Source organism: Aedes albopictus, chromosome 2, assembly GCF_035046485.1.
Source record: "Aedes albopictus strain Foshan chromosome 2, AalbF5, whole genome shotgun sequence".
In the NCBI taxonomy this organism is placed as follows: domain Eukaryota; kingdom Metazoa; phylum Arthropoda; class Insecta; order Diptera; family Culicidae; genus Aedes; species Aedes albopictus.
In genome coordinates this window covers 306,833,494-306,852,179 of record NC_085137.1, presented here as the reverse complement: position 1 = coordinate 306,852,179, position 18,686 = coordinate 306,833,494, and the positions used below count along the sequence as shown (strand labels likewise).

At 44.4% G+C, this 18,686-nt stretch overlaps 1 protein-coding gene across 4 annotated transcripts in view; it reads left to right on the top strand.

Moving 5' to 3' along the window:
- Positions 1-18,686, top strand: part of LOC109428701 (homeodomain-interacting protein kinase 2) — a 281,932-nt gene that overhangs the window by 229,754 nt on the left and 33,492 nt on the right. For all 4 annotated transcript variants that reach the window (XM_029879765.2, XM_019704513.3, XM_062852197.1 and 1 more), the window contains one exon: positions 1,179-1,499. In XM_029879765.2, the coding sequence (XP_029735625.2) occupies positions 1,179-1,499 (321 nt within the window). The remainder of the gene's footprint in view (positions 1-1,178; positions 1,500-18,686) is intronic.

The following is an 18,686-nucleotide window of genomic DNA, read 5'->3' as shown; positions in this document are numbered from 1 at the left end:
CCAGTCTATCGATAAAAAATTAATTAAATTTTCAATAGAGCAGATATTTATCTAAATCCCTACCTGTAGGCTTCAATGAAAAGCGTTGAAATGTGATGTAAATCATCATAACAGCAACGATTGCAGTTAAGATCTAATAATGACTTTACTCGCCTATGCATTATCAACCAACAACATTACTAGCGGAGGTATGATAAATTTAAATGATGTCGGCTCTCGGCTGTAGACGCTAGTGGGCATCATCATATCGACATCAATCGATGGATGCAACACACATAGAGGCTAGGCTACGGCATCAACGTGTGTACATTGCATTCATTTGTTTCTCCGTAAAACTTGTTTTCAATGAGTTTTTAATGTACACATATAGGAGATGGAGAAGAATAATCAATTCCAATGACTGCGGTAGAATAATTTTAGTGTGGTATTACCGGATATTGGAATATCAATGTTGCTATTGAAACAGTGAGTGCAATATTCCTCACGTTTATCAACAAGCTTTGAATTAATTCGTAATTCAATGAACGTGCGCAGTAAAATGTAATCTATGTACTTAGTCGTGACTTGTGGTGTATTCAAATCATTCGTGATCATCATAATTCCGCGCTACATTGTTTACTTTTTTACAACAGTGATGATCTCTTAGACTGTTATATTTTATTTTGATGTACATCAAAATGAAAGACCTGCTGCCGTAAGTTACATAGCAATCCTAAGTTTGGTGGATTTTCTATGCATATGGGACAGATATGTGGTTCACGGCAGTAGTGCTATTTCACAAGGTGCTTCAAACGGCGTCACAATTCTCTTGACTGACAGCCGTCACAAAATGAACCATATCTCATTACCTTTCAAAAACACGGCAAACCCCCAATCAAGAAGTTAAATAGTGGCACATTTTCTAAATAACTACTGTTAACCACCCTTCAGCTTTCTTTCGACAAGAAGTAAATAGACAATCAGTAGACCAAACAAAGCTGAAGAGCTGCCATCGACGATTAGTTCGTAAGTCAACAACGACGGCACGAGAGAACCGTTCACATTCCCAACCTCGTTGTCGTCTTCCGCCGCACCGTCTTATTGGTGTCACACGCAAACACTTCAGTTCGATCCCGTTGGAGAGCCAACATTGAACTAACACCTCCTTTCGTTTTTCTCTTCTCTTCCCCTTCAACCAGGTGCTAGAGTTCCTCGGCCGGGGCACCTTCGGACAGGTGGTAAAATGCTGGAAAAAGGGCACAAGCGACATCGTCGCCATCAAGATCCTCAAAAATCACCCGTCCTACGCACGGCAGGGCCAGATCGAGGTGTCGATCCTGTCCCGCCTGAGCCAGGAGAATGCCGACGAGTTCAACTTTGTGCGGGCACTGGAGTGCTTCCAGCATAAAAATCACACATGCCTGGTGTTCGAAATGCTGGAGCAGAACCTGTACGACTTCCTGAAGCAGAACAAATTTTCGCCGCTGCCACTGAAGTACATCCGACCGATACTGCAGCAGGTAAGTGTTGTTGTTGTTGTTGAATAATTCATCGGGGTTTTGCGATTATGAACAGTTCAACATGACGTCCTTAATTAATGTTTCTTTATTTTAACCAAACTGTAACGAAGTTTCATCGCACAATCTTATATGGTACAATCCTGTCTCCTAAACAAAATAAGATAAATTTCCCATCATCGATACATGAGTCAACAGATGAACATCCTTAAATCCATAACACAAAATGATATACGTTAGCCACATTGCGATACACATACGTATGGGGCCAAATAGAATGGAAGTGAAAGGGTGTTCAAAAATTCTGTACCCAGACCTCCACTGCTCAAACAGGTTCACCCAAAGAAATAGGCCACTGCCATTTAAGGCTTCCGAAATTAATGCACCAATCATTCTTCTCTCGTTATGGCAGTAGCAATGTTGATTCATTACTGTTGGTTGGCACATACTAAAGGCCATCATGCAAGTACAAAAAATCGTTGTCTCTTGATAACAAAGCCAAACAGCCTCTCTACGGAGACTCTCGACTTTCTCGTTGTCTGGTGACCTCGATTTATGTGGGAGCGCATACAAACAACTCTCCCAAAGTGCGCCACCACCTCCATCCGAATGTCAGCTACGCTGGAGCTGGAGAAAGGGTCAAAAGTAGTGACGCGACGTAACCGGCCAGCACCATGATCTCTGGTGCTGCTGCTGATGCGAAACGCTTGCAGTACGCACTGAATTTGCGTGTCTGTCGAGTGCCGACGCCGAGTTTTTTCGCGTACAAACCGGAATACGTAATGTGAGTGCGGGTCCGGCAGCAGCGGCAACTGGCTGGAGGCGTACAACGACAATGAAAGAGGAAGAATTGAGCTTAATTTTGGGCGCAGACGATCGCTTGCGAGGCCGCCGACAACACTCAAGATCTCGCACAAATTGCCGCACTAATTTGTTCCGAGTTCCTGGTTTCTCCATCGCGCACATCACATCGTAGCTATGCGTTGTATACTTTTGTAAATTGCAATGCGTTTCTTCCGTGCTCGCGTGTATTGCGCGCAAATTGATGTAAAATGCGAGTTAATTAAATTGTGCCGAACTACTCTCGAAATGACGAGTAGTTTACTTTTTTGGAAGCAACAATTGAGTTCTAGTAGCGATCGAATAGCTACAAGAGAAGTATTTCTTTACTATGGAGATATGTTCAAAAATATGAAAATGTTTAGCCTGATTATCTATACACGCTGAAATCGCGCTAGACTTGCCCATGATTCCTGCATAATTGCCAAACCACACAAAATATTGTTTTTATCTGTATTAACAAGATTTTTAGCCATAGGCATTCATCTCGGGACCCATGTTTCATTTCTCTTCCGAAGGAAGAACTCATGATTTGTGAGTTGGTCGAGAGTGAGATTCGATTCCAGGTCTTCGGAGTGATAGTCACGGACTTAACCCTTTGGAGCTGGAGGGGTCAATATGACCCCGGCGATGAAACCGAACATAACAAACGTATTCGAAGCCATCAAGGTTGCAGTGGCGAAAATCTCCGACTCCAAAGAGTTAAACCATCACACCAGGTCCGCTTCATCCACACAAAAAATGCTTTGTAACAGTTACACATCATGTTCGGCTTATAAAGTAAATAAGTAAGTAACTTACTACTTTCAGACCTGGGCACCCACGGTGGTGCAGAGGGCCGATTGTCAGCCATCGCCTTGACCTGTGGCCAAGTAAAATTTCTGTTAAGCAAGTCGATTTCGTTATTGAGGCTGCGCCGCTATGAGCCTCTGGGTTTGCCTCTGATGCGATGTCCTGCTGGAGTGCTGGGTTCCAATCTAACGCTTGCATGCAGATTTCGTTTCCGCCCATCCGTAGAGAGTGGTCGACCCACCTCCACTTTCGCTACCGAATTTCTATCGCTATCGGCTTTTGATTACATTGACGATGGAGCTCCACGTTGGAGATCTAATTGTAAGGCCACCATGCACGAATTATATACCGCAGGCATCTATTGATGAAGACCTGCAGCCGTTGAGTGTTCTCCACTGATACACACCAGGTTTCACTAGCGTATAGCAGCACAGATTTCACATACATACATACATTTATTTGTTCGACATCATTAAGACAAGACATAATCAACAAGAGTACGCCACAATACTCGGTTTGTGGCTGCCGCTCTCCATCCTCGGTCGCGCCCAATGCTCGCCAAGTCACGCTCCACCTGGTCCGCCCATCGTGCTCTCTGCGCTCCACGCCTTCTTGTGCCAACCGGATCCGTTGCAAACACCAGCTTTGCAGGGTTGTTGTCCGGCATTCTTGCAACATGCCCTGCCCAACGTATCCTTCCGGCTTTGGCCACCTTCTGGATGCTGGGTTCGCCGTAAAGTGCAGCGAGCTCGTGGTTCATCCTTCTCCGCCACACACCGTTCTCCTGCACACCGCCGAAGATCGTTCTTAGCACGCGTCGCTCGAAAACTCCGAGTGCTTGTAGGTCCTCCTCGAGCATGGTCCATGTCTCGTGCCCGTAGAGGATCACCGGTCTTATTAGCGTTTTGTAAATGGTACATTTGGTGCGTGGGTGAATCTTTTTCGACCGCAGTTTCTTCTGGAGCCCGTAGTAGGCCCGACTTCCGCTGATGATGCGCCTCCGGATTTCACGGCTCACGTTGTTGTCAGCCGTCAGTAAGGATCCGAGGTAGACGAATTCCTCCAGCACCTCGAAAGTATCCCCGTCTATCGTAACATTACTACCCAGACGGATCCGGTCGTTTTCGCACCAGCATGTACTTTGTTTTTGAGGCATTCACCACCAGTCCGACCTTTGCTGCTTCGCGTTTCAGGCGGGTGTACAGTTCTGCCACCGTTCCAAATGTTCTAGCGATAATGTCCATGTCGTCCGCAAAGCACACAAATTGACCGGATTTTGTGAAAATCGTTCCCCGGCTGTTGAGCCCGGCTCGTCGCATCACACCTTCCAGCGCGATGTTGAAGAGTAGACATGAGAGTCCGTCACCTTGTCGCAGTCCCCGGCGAGATACGAATGAACTGGATAGTTCACCCGAAACCCTTACGCAGTTTTGCACACCGTCCATCGTTGCTTTAATCAGTCTAGTCAGCTTCCCAGGAAAGCCGTTTTCGTCCATGATTCTCCATAGCTCTGCGCGGTCGATACTATCGTATGCCGCTTTGAAGTCGATGAACAGGTGGTGCGTTGGGACCTGGTATTCACGGCATTTCTGGAGGATTTGCCGTACGGTAAAGATCTGGTCCGTTGTCGACCGGCCGTCGATGAAGCCGGCTTGATAACTTTCCACGAACTCATTTGTTTTAGGTGACAGACGACGGAAGATGATCTGGGATAGCACTTTGTAGGCAGCATTCAAAATAGTGATCGCCCTGAAGTTCTCACATTCCAAATGGTCGCCTTTCTTGTGAATGGGGCAGATTACCCCTTCCTTCCACTCCTCCGGTAGCTGTTCGGTTTCCCAGATCCTGACTATCAGCCGATGCAGACAGGTGGCCAACTTTTCTGGGCCCATCTTGATGAGTTCAGCTGCGATACCATCCTTACCAGCTGCTTTGTTGGTTTTGAGCTGGTGAATGGCATCCTTAACTTCCCTCAGCGTGGGAGTTGGTTCATTTCCGTCCTCCGCTGCACTGGCGTCGTCGTTCCTTCCGTTGCCGTGGGCTCCCGTACCTACGTTCTCCACGCCGTTCAGGTGCTGATCGAAGTGCTGCTTCCGCCTATCGATCACCTCACGTCCGTCCGTCAAGAGGCCTCCGTCTTTATCCCTGCATATTTCGGCTCGCGGCACGAAGCCGTTGCGGGATGCGTTGAGCTTCTGGTAGAACTTCCGTGTTTCTTGGGAACGGCACAGCAGTTCCATTTCTTCGCACTCCGCTTTTTCCAGACGGTGCTTTTTCTCCCGAAAGAGGCGGGTCTGCTGTTTCCGCTTCTGTTTGTAACGTTCCACGTTCTGTCGAGTCCCTTGCTGCAGCATAACCGCCCTCGCTGCGTTCTTCTCCTCCAAAACCGTTCTGCACTCTTCGTCGAACCATTCGTTCCGTCGATTCCGTTCCACGTACCCGATGGTGCTCTCGGCTGCGTCGTTGATGGCTGCTTTCACTGTACTCCAGCAGTCCTCTAGAGGGGCCTCATCGAGCTCGCCCTTGTCTGGCAACGCGTCTTCGAGATTCTGCGCGTATGCTGAGGCGGCATCCGGTTGCTTCAGTCGCTCTAGGTTGTACCGTGGCGGTCGCCGGTACCGTACATTGTTGATGACGGAGAGTTTTGGGCGCAGTTTGACCATCACCAGATAGTGGTCGGAGTCGATGTTGGCACCACGATAGGTCCTGACGTCGATAATGTCGGAGAAGTGCCGTCCGTCAATCAGAACGTGGTCGATTTGAGATTCCGTCTGCTGTGGTGATCTCCAGGTGTAACGATAAGGGAGGCTGTGTTGGAAAAAGGTGCTACGTATGGCCATATTTTTGGAGGCGGCGAAATCAATGAGTCGTAGGCCGTTTTCGTTCGTTTGCTGGTGGGCGCTAAACTTACCAATCGTCGGTCTGAATTCCTCCTCCTGGCCTACCTGAGCGTTCAAATCTCCTATGATGATCTTGACGTCGTGGCTTGGGCAGCAGTCGTACTCGCGTTCGAACTGCGCGTAAAATGCGTCCTTGTCATCATCAGTACTTCCGGAATGTCGGCTGTGCACGTTTATTATGCTGAAGTTGAAGAATCGGCCCTTGATCCTCAACCTGCACATTCTTTCGTCGATCGGTCCCCAACCGATCACGCGCCTCTGCATATCACCCATCACGATGAAAGCTGTTCCCAGCTCGCGTGTGTTGCCGCAGCTCTGGTAGATGGTATGATTACCTCTAAACGTTCGCACCATGGATCCTGTCCAACACACCTCCTGCAGCGCTACGATGCCGAACCCGCGGTCCTTCAGTAGATCGGCGAGTATGCGGGTGCTCCCAATGAAGTTGAGAGATCGGCAGTTCCACGTACCGAGTTTCCAATCGCAAGTCCTTTTTGTTCGCTGGGGTTGTTGCCGTTGGTCTCGGTTCGTATTATTCTGTTGCTGATTTTCCGTTACAATGGTTTTTTACGGCTGGCTCGTAGGGCCTGACACCAACCCCCTACTTTCCGGAGGACCATAGTGCACAGTTGAGCTTAGAGTCCTTCCCTGGCACTCGGACGTAGATCAGCCGCCCCTAACATGGGGATCAGACGCTGTTGTGAGCCGCTCCTCCTGGAGAACAGACGCTCAGGTTTGCCGAAGCAAACCCCCCCTTCCCTGTCAGCCTACGACCAAAGTTCCCACCGGGGTTGGTTACCCGATCTTCCCTAAGGTTGCTCATAGTTTCCGGCCGGTACCGCGTGGAGGTAGGGATAGGAGTTGCTGGGCAGAGGCTAGTGGATCACAATGGGATCTGAATTGCGCAGCATACCCACCCAGCCTTTACCGTGCCAGCACAGATTTCACGTACGAGTTGAAAATTCGGATTTTGGTGCGTCGACTGATCTGCTTGTTTTGCCATACGTTTCTTAAATTCGCAAAAGCAGGCCTCGCCTTCTTGATCCGTGCACCTATGTCGATCTTGGTGCCGCCATCGGCCGCCATTTCAACATACAAGCTTTCAACATTCTCCACTGATTGCCCAGCTACCATAAAGCTGGACGGGTTGACCGTGTTTACATGCAACAATTTGATCTTGTTGACGTTGATCTGCCGCTGAGGAGCGATTGGCTAGATCATCGAGCTTGCTCTGCATATCAGAGTGCTCCATGGTAATGGGCTGCCACAGCAATCCACGATTTGATTCACGGTCAATCGAGCCTACCAGGATCTCCAGTTAGCCTAGTGGTTAAGGCTATGGATCGCCAATCCGGAGACGGCGGGTTCGATTCCCGTTCCGGTCAGGAAAACTTTCTCGACTCCCTGGGCATAGTGTATCATTGTACTTGCCTCACAATATACAAATTCATGCAATGGCAGGCAAAGAAAGCCCTTTAATTAATAACTGTGGAAGTGCTCAAAGAACACTAAGTTGAAGCGAGGCAGGCCAAGTCCCAGTGGGGATGTCGAGCCATAAAGAAGAAGAAGAAGAAGAAGAAGGATCTCGTCAATTATGATGAGGAACAGTAGCGGTGATATTATACATCCTTGCCTCACTCCAGCAACGACTCGGATGGGAGCGGACAAACACCGTTGTGCAGTACTCTGCACGAATATGCCCTGTACTGTGCTTCAATGAGGCCGATGATTTTCTCAGGGATACCCTTGTGCCTAAGGGCTTCCCATATATTTCCGTGATTGAGACGGTCGAAAGCTTTTTCGTAATCAATCAACACCAGTTAGAGAGACTCTTGGAATTACTCGGCACATATACCTGAAAAAATCACTTGGATTCTCCGAATATATTTTGACAGAACCTTTGAAAGTATACTAGGATGAATCTGAGAAGTTATAAAAGCAGAAATCCATGATGGAATGCTGGCTAGAATCTCTGAAAGCTATCCTGGTAGAAATCCCTGAAATTATTCCTGAAGGAATGCTTAGAGGGATTATGTCAGGAATCTCGGCTGGAATCTGAGCAGGAATTCCTGCAAGAACCACAGAGGAAGTTCCCTGAAAAAAATCAGGATGAATTTTTGAAAGAATCCCATCAGCATCATTCCGGCACTTTAAAAATCCAGGATTGCCTGAAAAAAATCTCGGCAGAAAGCTATAGTTTTTCATTTTTTTTTTGGGAGAAATCCCTTAAGGAAGCATAACAGGAATCTCGTAAGGAATCTTTGAAGGAATTCCAGCACGAATCCCTGAAGGACTGCAGAACAGAGTAACTCAAAGAATCCTTTCAGGATTATCCAAAGCAATACATGCAAAAATACCTGAAGAAAACCCAGGAGCAATCCCTACAGCAATTCTGGAAGCAATATCTGAAGGAGTCCTGCGACGATTCTCGAGAGGAATGCCTGAAGAAATCCCGGAAAATATTCCTGAGGGTATCTCGAGAAAATCTCATCTCACTTCTTATCCCTACTCTCTAGCCTCTACTTTACTGTCTTCTCTACCCTCTATCCCAACTCTCTGTCCTACACTCTATTATAACCCTCAACCCTACCATCTGCCCTGCCCTCTACCCTACCCGGGTAGAGCTTAATGGCAAAAGAATGGCAAATTTTACCATAAAAACAGAATGTTTGAATTGCAAAATGTGTTATTTGTTTGTTTGAAATAAGAGTTAAAATAACAAAAATAATAACACAATTTTGGTAGCATAAAAACATAAAAATAACTTATTTTGCCATTGTAATAACAAAGTAATGGTAAAGCATGCGGATTAAATTGAAGAACAAAATAAGTTATTATTGAGATGTTGATAACAAAATAAGATCCAAATTAACTGTTATCGGTGAATAACAAAATATGACATTCTTGAGTTATTGATAACAGAATAAGAACAAATTTAGCTGTTTATGTGGCGATCAAAATAATGGTAGGTTTAGTTGTTCAAATTCAATTTTAAAATAATGGTAGATTCAGTTATTATTTCAAAGTAGCAGAAGAAAGGTAAAATGAGGGCTCATTTCTTTTTTTTTCTTCAAGAAAATTTAAGTTCATCAATCAATGTAAAACAGTTTTATTTTGTGGAAATTAAAAACTCAAAACGAAACGAACTTAAAAATCAAATTCACTTTGATGAACGTAGCCACCGTTATGCTTGAAATATACAATATAATAGTTAATGGTATATTAAGAGTAAAATATGTTATGGTGCCTAATGTTTATAAATAATTTCTCACAATATCAAAATAATGGCAAATTTAGCATTGTTTTGATATTTTATACAATTAATTATAAAAGAAGCTAAATTGCAGGTTTTACCATGATAGTAATTTTTGTTATTGAAGTGCTATTTAGCATTATTCATGAATAACATATCAATGCCAAGATTTGCTATGATTGTATATTTTGCTATTGATTAGCCATTTTAAGTTTTTTATAATAACAGAAGAATGGCAAAACGAGATATGATGGCAAAACCAATTATTATTTTGTCCTTTGTTTGCCATTAGCCTCTACCCGGGTATCCTTTACCATAACCGCTGCCTTATGTTTTACCCTAACTTCTACCATACCATCTACTCTAACCCTTCACATTACTCTCTATGGCGCCGTCCACAAATTACGTAACGCTCTAGGGGGAGGGGGGGAGTATGGCCAAGCGCTACGGCCCATTAGCATTAGCATTAAGCGAGTCGCACAAATTCGTAGGTGGTACAGTTCAAGACCGCTGCGCTGTTATGAGGGTTGCCTCCTTCCCGTCCGAACCAAAGCGCAAAGATTTGGGATTAATCTCTGACTCTTAGACAAGACTGACGCAATCCTCCAATGGTCGAGCACTGTCCTGGCCACGTCCTTGCGACTGCTGAGGAATGGGAAAGGATGTTTAGTTTTGGACACCTGAAGCTCATAGATCGTGACAATATGTAATCTTTGCAATATCGTTTACGCCACCTAAAGAATCAGTCACAAACTATATATTGTCCACTATGAACAAGGTATGGATGTGGAGAACATCTTCCCTGAAGAAAGTATTCTAAAATTTTGCCTAATTCTGAAGATATTCATATCAAAAGGACTGTCCTATAAATACGACGCTGGGCGGATATGGATTAAGGTTCAGTAAAGATTCTGTGTACATTACGGTTTGCCTTTTTTTCTGAATTTCAGAAATCTGGTATGTTTATTTTTCAAACTTCGATGCACGTGATTTGGACATTCAACGTAATTTGGCAATGGCCGGTACACGAAAAGTGGCTTAGTACCCCTCGTTATATTCCGATTCAAACAGCACAACGAGACACTTGGTCATTAAGATACAGTCTGGTTACAAGTCGAACATTGAGCGAACACAAGAAATTCAAAATCGTGACCAATAAGTTCCAATTTCTTCAATCGAAACGAAGGCACGGCTGCTGCTCGGGCACAACAACAGAACAGCATTTGGAAACGACATGCACTATAGGCGCACTACCTAGTTTGCAAATCTCCTACATATAGAGGTTGAATGGGGGCTGTGGCAAACGATTGGGTCACGATCTGCTTTTTTTGGAGCACTTTCTATTTTCCGCGCGGTTTGTGTGTGGGACGATGGCGACAAGAGGTCTGTCGTTGACTTCAGCTGCTGCTGCTGGCATTCCCGATTGCCCTACCACCGCACCGGCAAAAAGAGTAATGAACTCTTTTGGTTGTGTTCGGTGCAAGCGCGACGAACGATAAATGTCCCCAAGAGGAATGACATGTTTTTTTATTGCTTGTCCTCGAAGTTCTTAACTGGAATACACACCGTGTTATGAATCCAAAATGCGACGCTCCCGTTGTGCTCACTTTGGTACTTGCCCAAAATTTGTGTTGGTGCTGAGTTTATGAAACTGTTGAACCGGGCGGTGGTGGGAATCCTGCTCGCCCGGTACAGTGACCGGACAGATCCGGAGAAGGACGAGCGAACAACCGGGTAAATCCCTCATTCTGATGCTTCTCGTTGCCTGCAGTGTAGTGATCTCTCTATTTGGCGTTGGACCAATTTTTAAATTAAGGTAATTGCTCACTGACAAACTCTGTAGGTAGCGTTTTCCTGCTGCTAGGTACTGCTACGTTGTACTACCGTTCGTTCACTCGCATTTGGTGGGAATGCTCTGGTGCATCGGAATTAGTGTTGATGTGCATTTTTTTTCTGTTTCATAGAATTTGGGGAGTAGTACTTTGCCTAGATGAACCGTGTACGAGCGAGGCAATTGTTGTTTTCCGCTTCTTTGAATTATTACATTGTTTTGCATTGTTACTTTTGTGCAACTTAGCGGTATCTGGGTTGGACAAATGGGCCATAAAATTTTACAGTGATGAAGCGGGGAAGCTGCCAAACTGCGACAACGGTATTAGCTGGGTTGATTTTGGGGGGAGCGGCTCATGATCAATGCTCATGCAGATGGTATCTTGAACTTCATCGTGAGTGTCAATCGTTCATTGCGATGAAGGAGCATGTCCCCTTCTTTGTTCACATTATTTCAATCCTTAAAAAATTACCTGTTCGAGTTGTAGTCTCAATTGGCAAAGCTGTGTAAGGTTATGTGTTATCCTCATAGCTTCAGGTCGTTCCGAGCAAGCCGTCGGTAACGTACATGACGACGGAGAGTTCTTGTAGCATTTTGAAGCACGATTCGAATCAATTTCTGGTAAATAGAAGACGTACCGTCCTTAGAGCACAACATTGCATTTCCATTTGTTGTGAAGAACATCGATCTTGTTGGAGTTCAGTTTTAGACATCCTATTGTGAGGCCACTGTGCACTATTTTTTTTAATGAAGGCTGGCAACCGTCAAGTGTTCTCCATTGATACAAACTAGGTTTCATTGGCGTAAGCGGCACAACTTTTACGCTTGATGTTTAGTTGAATATTCGAATTCTGCTGCAACGACTGAGCAGATTGTTTTCCTTGTTTTTTTTTTTAACTCACAAAAGTGACCCTCGCCTTCTGAACCCGGTCACCCACCTTGATATTGGTGCCGCCATTGGATGCTGTAAGCTTTCAACTCTCTCCTGCTTGCCAAGCTACCGCAAACTTGATGGGGTTGATATTGTTTACATCCAACGATTTAGTTTTATCTACGTTGGTAGTGAGATAATCTTTCTCAGCATATCAGAGCGCCGTAGAGCCATGATCCACATCATCAGCCAGATCGCAAATCGGAATCCTTAGCTACTCTATGGTAATGGGCTGCCACAACACCCACGATTTTGTTCACGGGCAATCGCATCTATGAGGCCTCGTCAATAACGATGATACGCTGCATCGCAATTTAACCCTCACGCAAGTAAGGCCCTTTCCGCTTACATCACAGAAGGGGTCTCCAGTTAGCCTAATGGTTAAGGCTATGGATCGCCAATCCAGAGACGGCAGGTTCAATTTTCTCGACTCCCTAGGCATAATACAGTAATGTTCCGATTTTATCACGCCCTCCACGCGTCAGTCTTTCATTTTTCATTAATCTACTGTAATATTTGAGAGCAAGTGTTTCCCCTCTTCTTCAAGATGAATGTTGAAAGCTTGCTTTGCAACGTTGAAAATATTGAAAATACGTGTAGATTTTGTGGAATATTTAAAAGCATTTTTGAAATGGGGCGTGATAAAATCGGAACAATACTGTATATCATTGTAACTTGCCTCACAATATACAAATTCATGCAATGGTAGGCAAAGAAAGTCCTTCAATTAATAACTGTGGAAGTGCTCAAAGAACACTAAGTTTAAGCGAGGTAGGCCAAGTTCGAGTGAGGACGTTGAGCCGTTAAGAATAAGAAAAAGAAGGGCGCGCAAGAGGAGGCCTAACCGCGAATGAGAAAGCCTCAGTCTGAGTAGACTTTGGCATGTTCAGATTCATGGGATCTACCTCTGTCACTCTTGCCATGATCTTATCAAATAGCCTTTTATCGAACATGCGTATTGATGAGTTGAGCATCGAAACCGTGCTTTCTGATTGTTAATGCACAGCTGGTGAATAACATCCTTTACAACTGGAATTGGATAGTTTCCATCGTACGCTGTGCTGAGGCAGTCATTTTCTCTGGTGTCCGGCTATTTGATCGAATGTCGTTTATCTGAACGTCATTTGGCCGAATGCCATTAGGTCGAATGGGTCGTTTGGCCGAATTATGCTCAGAAGAAATTAGTGAACCTTCTTAAAATTCTGGCTTCCAATATGGTCATCAGTAATAGGGTATTGGTTCCCTTCTTGAGCATGTGGCTCCCATTTTCATCCTACAAAAAACAAAGGATTGAAGCGCTGTTTGTTTTGTTTCTTATTTTTGTATTTTTTGTTAGAAGTGAGCACCCATGAAAACAAAAAAAAAACGGAATCAATCGGTGCCGTAATCGCTTGTTTTCGAATAGGATGGATATGGGAGCGTGAGATTAATGATGGAACACATACCCTATTTCCTCCTTTTAACCACTGGTTATTCTTTCTTGTTTTATAATTCAGGGATTATTTGAAAATGTTAATATTTTACCAGTGTTTCACCTTCATTAGCACTCCTAAGATGTTAAGCTAGGCGCACCACGATGGCGTAGTGCACGTTCAGCGTGTCTGTTTGAGTCATATTAACCCCAACATCATACTATATCAGGTATCAGTAGGTCGGCTCCAGAGGCACGTTCTCGTCCATTTGGGAAATTTGTGCCATCGCCATGAATACGAGCCTATTCATCATTTACCTGAGGGAGAGGGAAGGGAGGAATAAGGGATGGGATAGGGAAAGGGAAAGTAAGGGAATATGGTCGACATAATCGCATATAAGCGTACCACAACGGGTTCAAACAGCGCCCTGAAAAGGGCACTGTAAATAAACGCATAAAGCGTAAAGTAAGCCTATAGCTACTTGCCACAACGGGTTCAGAACATCCTGAACATTCAGGCTTCTTAGGTCAGTATCACTTGATTACTTAATGTTTACCGAGTACTCGGAAACGCAGTTGCGTAAAAACTCATCTAAGATATACAAATGAAGCAGCCTGTTGAGGCTTGTGATGGACAAAATCATAAGTAGGAAAACCACATTGCGCCAAAATCATAAGTAGGAAAACCACCTCAATTGCGTTTCTGCTACGAGATTCCTCAAAAGTGATAGCAAGACTCCCGCATGGGGACATCCACAAACACTCAGTTTCCTAATCGCTGCTTGACGTAATGCCGTGAAGAGATTTTGGTTTTTAAGCATTTGGTAAATCCAATTGGAAATTATTGAAAGATAAATAGGACAATCAATGTGGCTTCAAATATGTAATCGAAAGGTACGTGTTCAAAAGTATCCTGGAAATCCAAGAAAACACCCAAACACAATTGTTTTTGAATGAATGCTTTTCCGTTGTCGTAAACAACATTGTGTAAACAAATCACAGTGTACCGTCAAGGCGCCATTCACCGTGGGGGCTCCATTCACCGTGTGCCTTCGAATATTTTTTCATTATTTCCATATTATGATTGAATGATATGACGATTTCCCTTCAATTTCACCAATACAACACTAATGTATTGTTACCACGTCAAAACGCTCATTAGAAACATTTAAAAGTATCATTTTGACAGTAAAATGTGTTTACATGAAGCGGGTTTCAGCTCGTTCACTGCATTCATAGTAAAAAAACGAAAACTGCGCTAAGGAGATTTAAGCGATAATCTAAATGTAGTAACGTTTTTATTCCACCAAGAAGCAATTAAATTCACACATCAGGTAGGGTAGAAGCTTCAGTTTTGGCCAGTCCGGAGTTTTGGCCATAGTGCGGTATTGAGCCTGTTGCGATCTAAATCGGCGTAAATTTATTTTTTACTAGTAGATCCTAATACAATATGATGATTACAGCTGTGAAAACCACACATTTTGATTAAAAACTGGAAGAAAAAAATATATTTCCTTAAAAAATCTGCTCCCATATATCTATTTTGGCCAGGGTGCTTCTATTTTGGCCACTCCCATAAGAAATACACGTGATTGGCCAAAAAAGAAACCAAACATAAGAATATGGCCAAAACTGCGGCAGAGCATCTATTTTGGCCAGTGCCTCTTTTAATACAAAAATCAAGCATTGGCTTGATCTCTGCATTTTTCCTTCAAAATATAGATTGAAACCTTCCTTTCGCATTGGTTGTTTTCATAGGATTATTGGTTATTTTTATAAAAATGATTTCCCTTAGACTGGCCAAAACCGGTGCCCGCACCCTATGTATTTTGCATTACCGAAGTAGGTTTAACAAGAAAGTACGATTACTCGTACTTTTTAATTGAAACAAAAAGGCACGGTAAATGGGTACCCTAAAAATCGATGGTCTCCATTCACCGTGCCCCATATTGTCCCATATATCTAGAAAAAATCGAAAATTCGAACATTCGTTTTTTAATTAAATCTTGCAAGTTATTACTTGAAATGAATTTAAACGAAGAAAATTCCCTTGGCTGGGTTGTTTTGATCATTTTTAAACAAAGTAGAATAAAATTTCTCATACACGGTGAATGGTGACCTACCACGGAATTAGGCGACCCTACTACCCTTTACTAATTGTACTATACCACCGAATTTTGTGAAAAATTTTCTACTTCTGTGGATATTGCTTTAATTTTGACCTATAATGAAGGCAATTAAAAGCGGCACCAACAATGTTTATAAGACTGGTGTCAAATGACAGCCCTTATTCGCACCGAATCCTCGGCACGGTGAATGGTGCCTTGACGATACTTTCCATTTTGGTGAGCAAGTTGGTTCTCATGGAGAGGCATGTTTGCCAGAAAAAAACATCACAGGTGTGATGCTCGACAAAGCGTTCTAATCATTTCAGAAGAAAGATGTCAAATTGATAGGTCTGATCTTCATACGTTCCACTTACGGAATAAACTTGACAGTATAATCCCACCAAGATTTGGGAATAGCAAGGCTGCAAACAAGCAGTTTTATAAAAATATTTTAGGGCTCGAGGCATGACACGCGAGGTTGCCATTTCAATTTAACTGAAAGTAGCAAACATCGGGTCAAACGCAAAATGCGGAACCATATAGGTGTTAATCAAAGCATTACATCTACATAGAAATCCCCCCTACGAAAGTAAGGTTCTAGGACCAAAGCTGTTCTTTTATGCTGAAGATTGATCTGAGCTGTCATAACCATAGCCACTACCCAAACTAGGCACGATCAAATTCTTACAATCACAACACAAGAAAAAAGAGCAGCGATAAAAACCAATTCGGTATTGATTGAAGAACGCCAGAGACGAAGATACACAGAGGACACTGTGAAGAACGCATAATGCGAAAAGCCATATAGGTTATAATTAAAGCTAATAAACAACATACTAATAATCCCACCCTTATTGAGCCTCGCAGGCTTAAGAAAGATAGCATATTATCTCGGAGAAGCACAATGTCAACTGCACCATTGCTCCGGTTAGCGCAGTAAGGGCAGAATACTGTGGAGGGCGCCCTAATACTCCACAGGATCCTTTAAGCGGTTAGGATTTTATTAGACCCCCCTAACCATTCATTCCTAGGCACGGTATAGCCGCATCATACCATGAATCAGGGGTCAGCTGTTTAATGGACTCTTACCACCGGAACAGGCAGTCCGTAGTGTTATTCTTAGCCAATTGTGACAACCGCTACCGACACTACACAGCTATCTAGGCTGATCGAGAAAAGAAGTTAATATTGATGATCAACTTCATACAGACCCGAACAGCCGGTAAACTCATACAGGTCGGACTCGATTATCCGGAGTCGGGTTCTAACGCTTGTCAAAATAATATCTAACAAACGGAATGCTGTACAAAATTGAAATTTTAACTGATCAGTAATCAAAGTTGGCTTAACAAAATGTCAACATTTCAGCTTTATAGAGCATTCCGTTCCTGAGATAGGGTCTGGGACCATTTGGGCAGGAGCACCTATTTTGGGCACTTGCTGCTATAACTCAGTCAATTTTAAACCGATTGACTTGATTTTTGAGACATACAACAAAGCCGCTGGAGCAGATCAACTACCAAGCGAGCTTCTAAAATACGGTGGAGAAGCACTGGTGAGAGCACTACACTGGGTCATTACCAAGATTTGGGAGGAGGAAGTATTACCGGAGGAATGGATGGAAGGTATCGTGTGTCCCATCTACAAAAAGGGCGACAAGTTGGATTGCGGGAATTACCGCGCGATCACACTACTGAGCGCTGCCTACAAGATACTCTCTCAAATCTTATGCCGCCGTCTATCACCGATTGCAAGAGAGTTCGTGGGGCAATATCAGGCTGGATTTATGGGTGAACGCGCTACAACGGACCAGATGTTCGCCATCCGCCAGGTGTTGCAGAAATGCCGCGAATACAACGTGCCCACACATCACTTGTTCATCGATTTCAAATCGGCGTATGATACAATCGATCGAGAACAGCTATGGCAGATTATGCACGAATACGGATTCCCGGATAAACTGATACGGTTGATCAAGGCGACGATGGATCGAGTGATGTGCGTAGTTCGAGTATCAGGGACACTCTCGAGTCCCTTCGAATCTCGCAGAGGGCTACGGCAAGGTGATGGTCTTTCGTGCTTGCTGTTCAACATTGCTTTGGAGGGTGTAATAAGAAGAGCGGGGATAAACACGAGTGGGACGATTTTCACGAAATCCGTTCAGCTGCTTGGTTTCGCCGATGATATTGATATTATTGCTCGTAAATTTGAGACGATGGCGGAAACGTACATCCGACTAAAGAGTGAAGCCAGGCGAATCGGACTAGTCATTAATGTGTCGAAGACAAAGTACATGCTGGCAAAGGGCTCCAGGGAGGAATCACCGCGCCCGCCACCCCGAATTCATATCGACGGTGATGAAATCGAGGCGGTTGAAGAATTCGTGTACTTGGGCTCATTGGTGACCGCCGACAACGACACCAGCAGAGAAATTCAGAGGCGCATTGTGGCAGGAAATCGTTCTTACTTTGGACTCCGCAGAACTCTACGATCGAATAAAGTTCGCCGTAACACGAAGTTAACCATCTACAAAACGCTGATTAGACCGGTCGTCCTCTATGGGCACGAAACATGGACCCTACGTGCAGAGGACCAACGCGCCCTTGGAGTTTTCGAACGGAAGGTGTTGCGTACCATCTACGGCGGAGTGCAGATGGAAGACGGGACTTGGAGAAGGCGAATGAACCACGAGCTGCATCAGCTGCTGAGAGAACCAACCATCGTCCATACCGCGAAAATCGGGAGGCTACGGTGGGCGGGTCACGTCATCAGGATGTCGGATAGCAACCCGACTAAAATGGTTCTCGAGAGTCATCCGACCGGTACAAGAAGACGTGGAGCGCAGCGAGCTAGGTGGATCGACCAAGTGGAGGACGATCTGCGGACCCTACGCAGAGTGCGGAACTGGAGACAAGCAACCATGGACCGAGTGGAATGGAGGCGGCTACTATGTACAGCAGAGGCCACCCCGGCCTTAGCCTGACCGGTAAGGTAAGTAATGATTTTTGAGACACAATCAGATAGGCACAGTATCTAGCCATGTTCAAAAATTCATGTCAATCGGTTTAAAATTGACTGAGTTATAGCAGCAAGTGCCCAAAATAGGTGCTCCTGTCCAAATGAT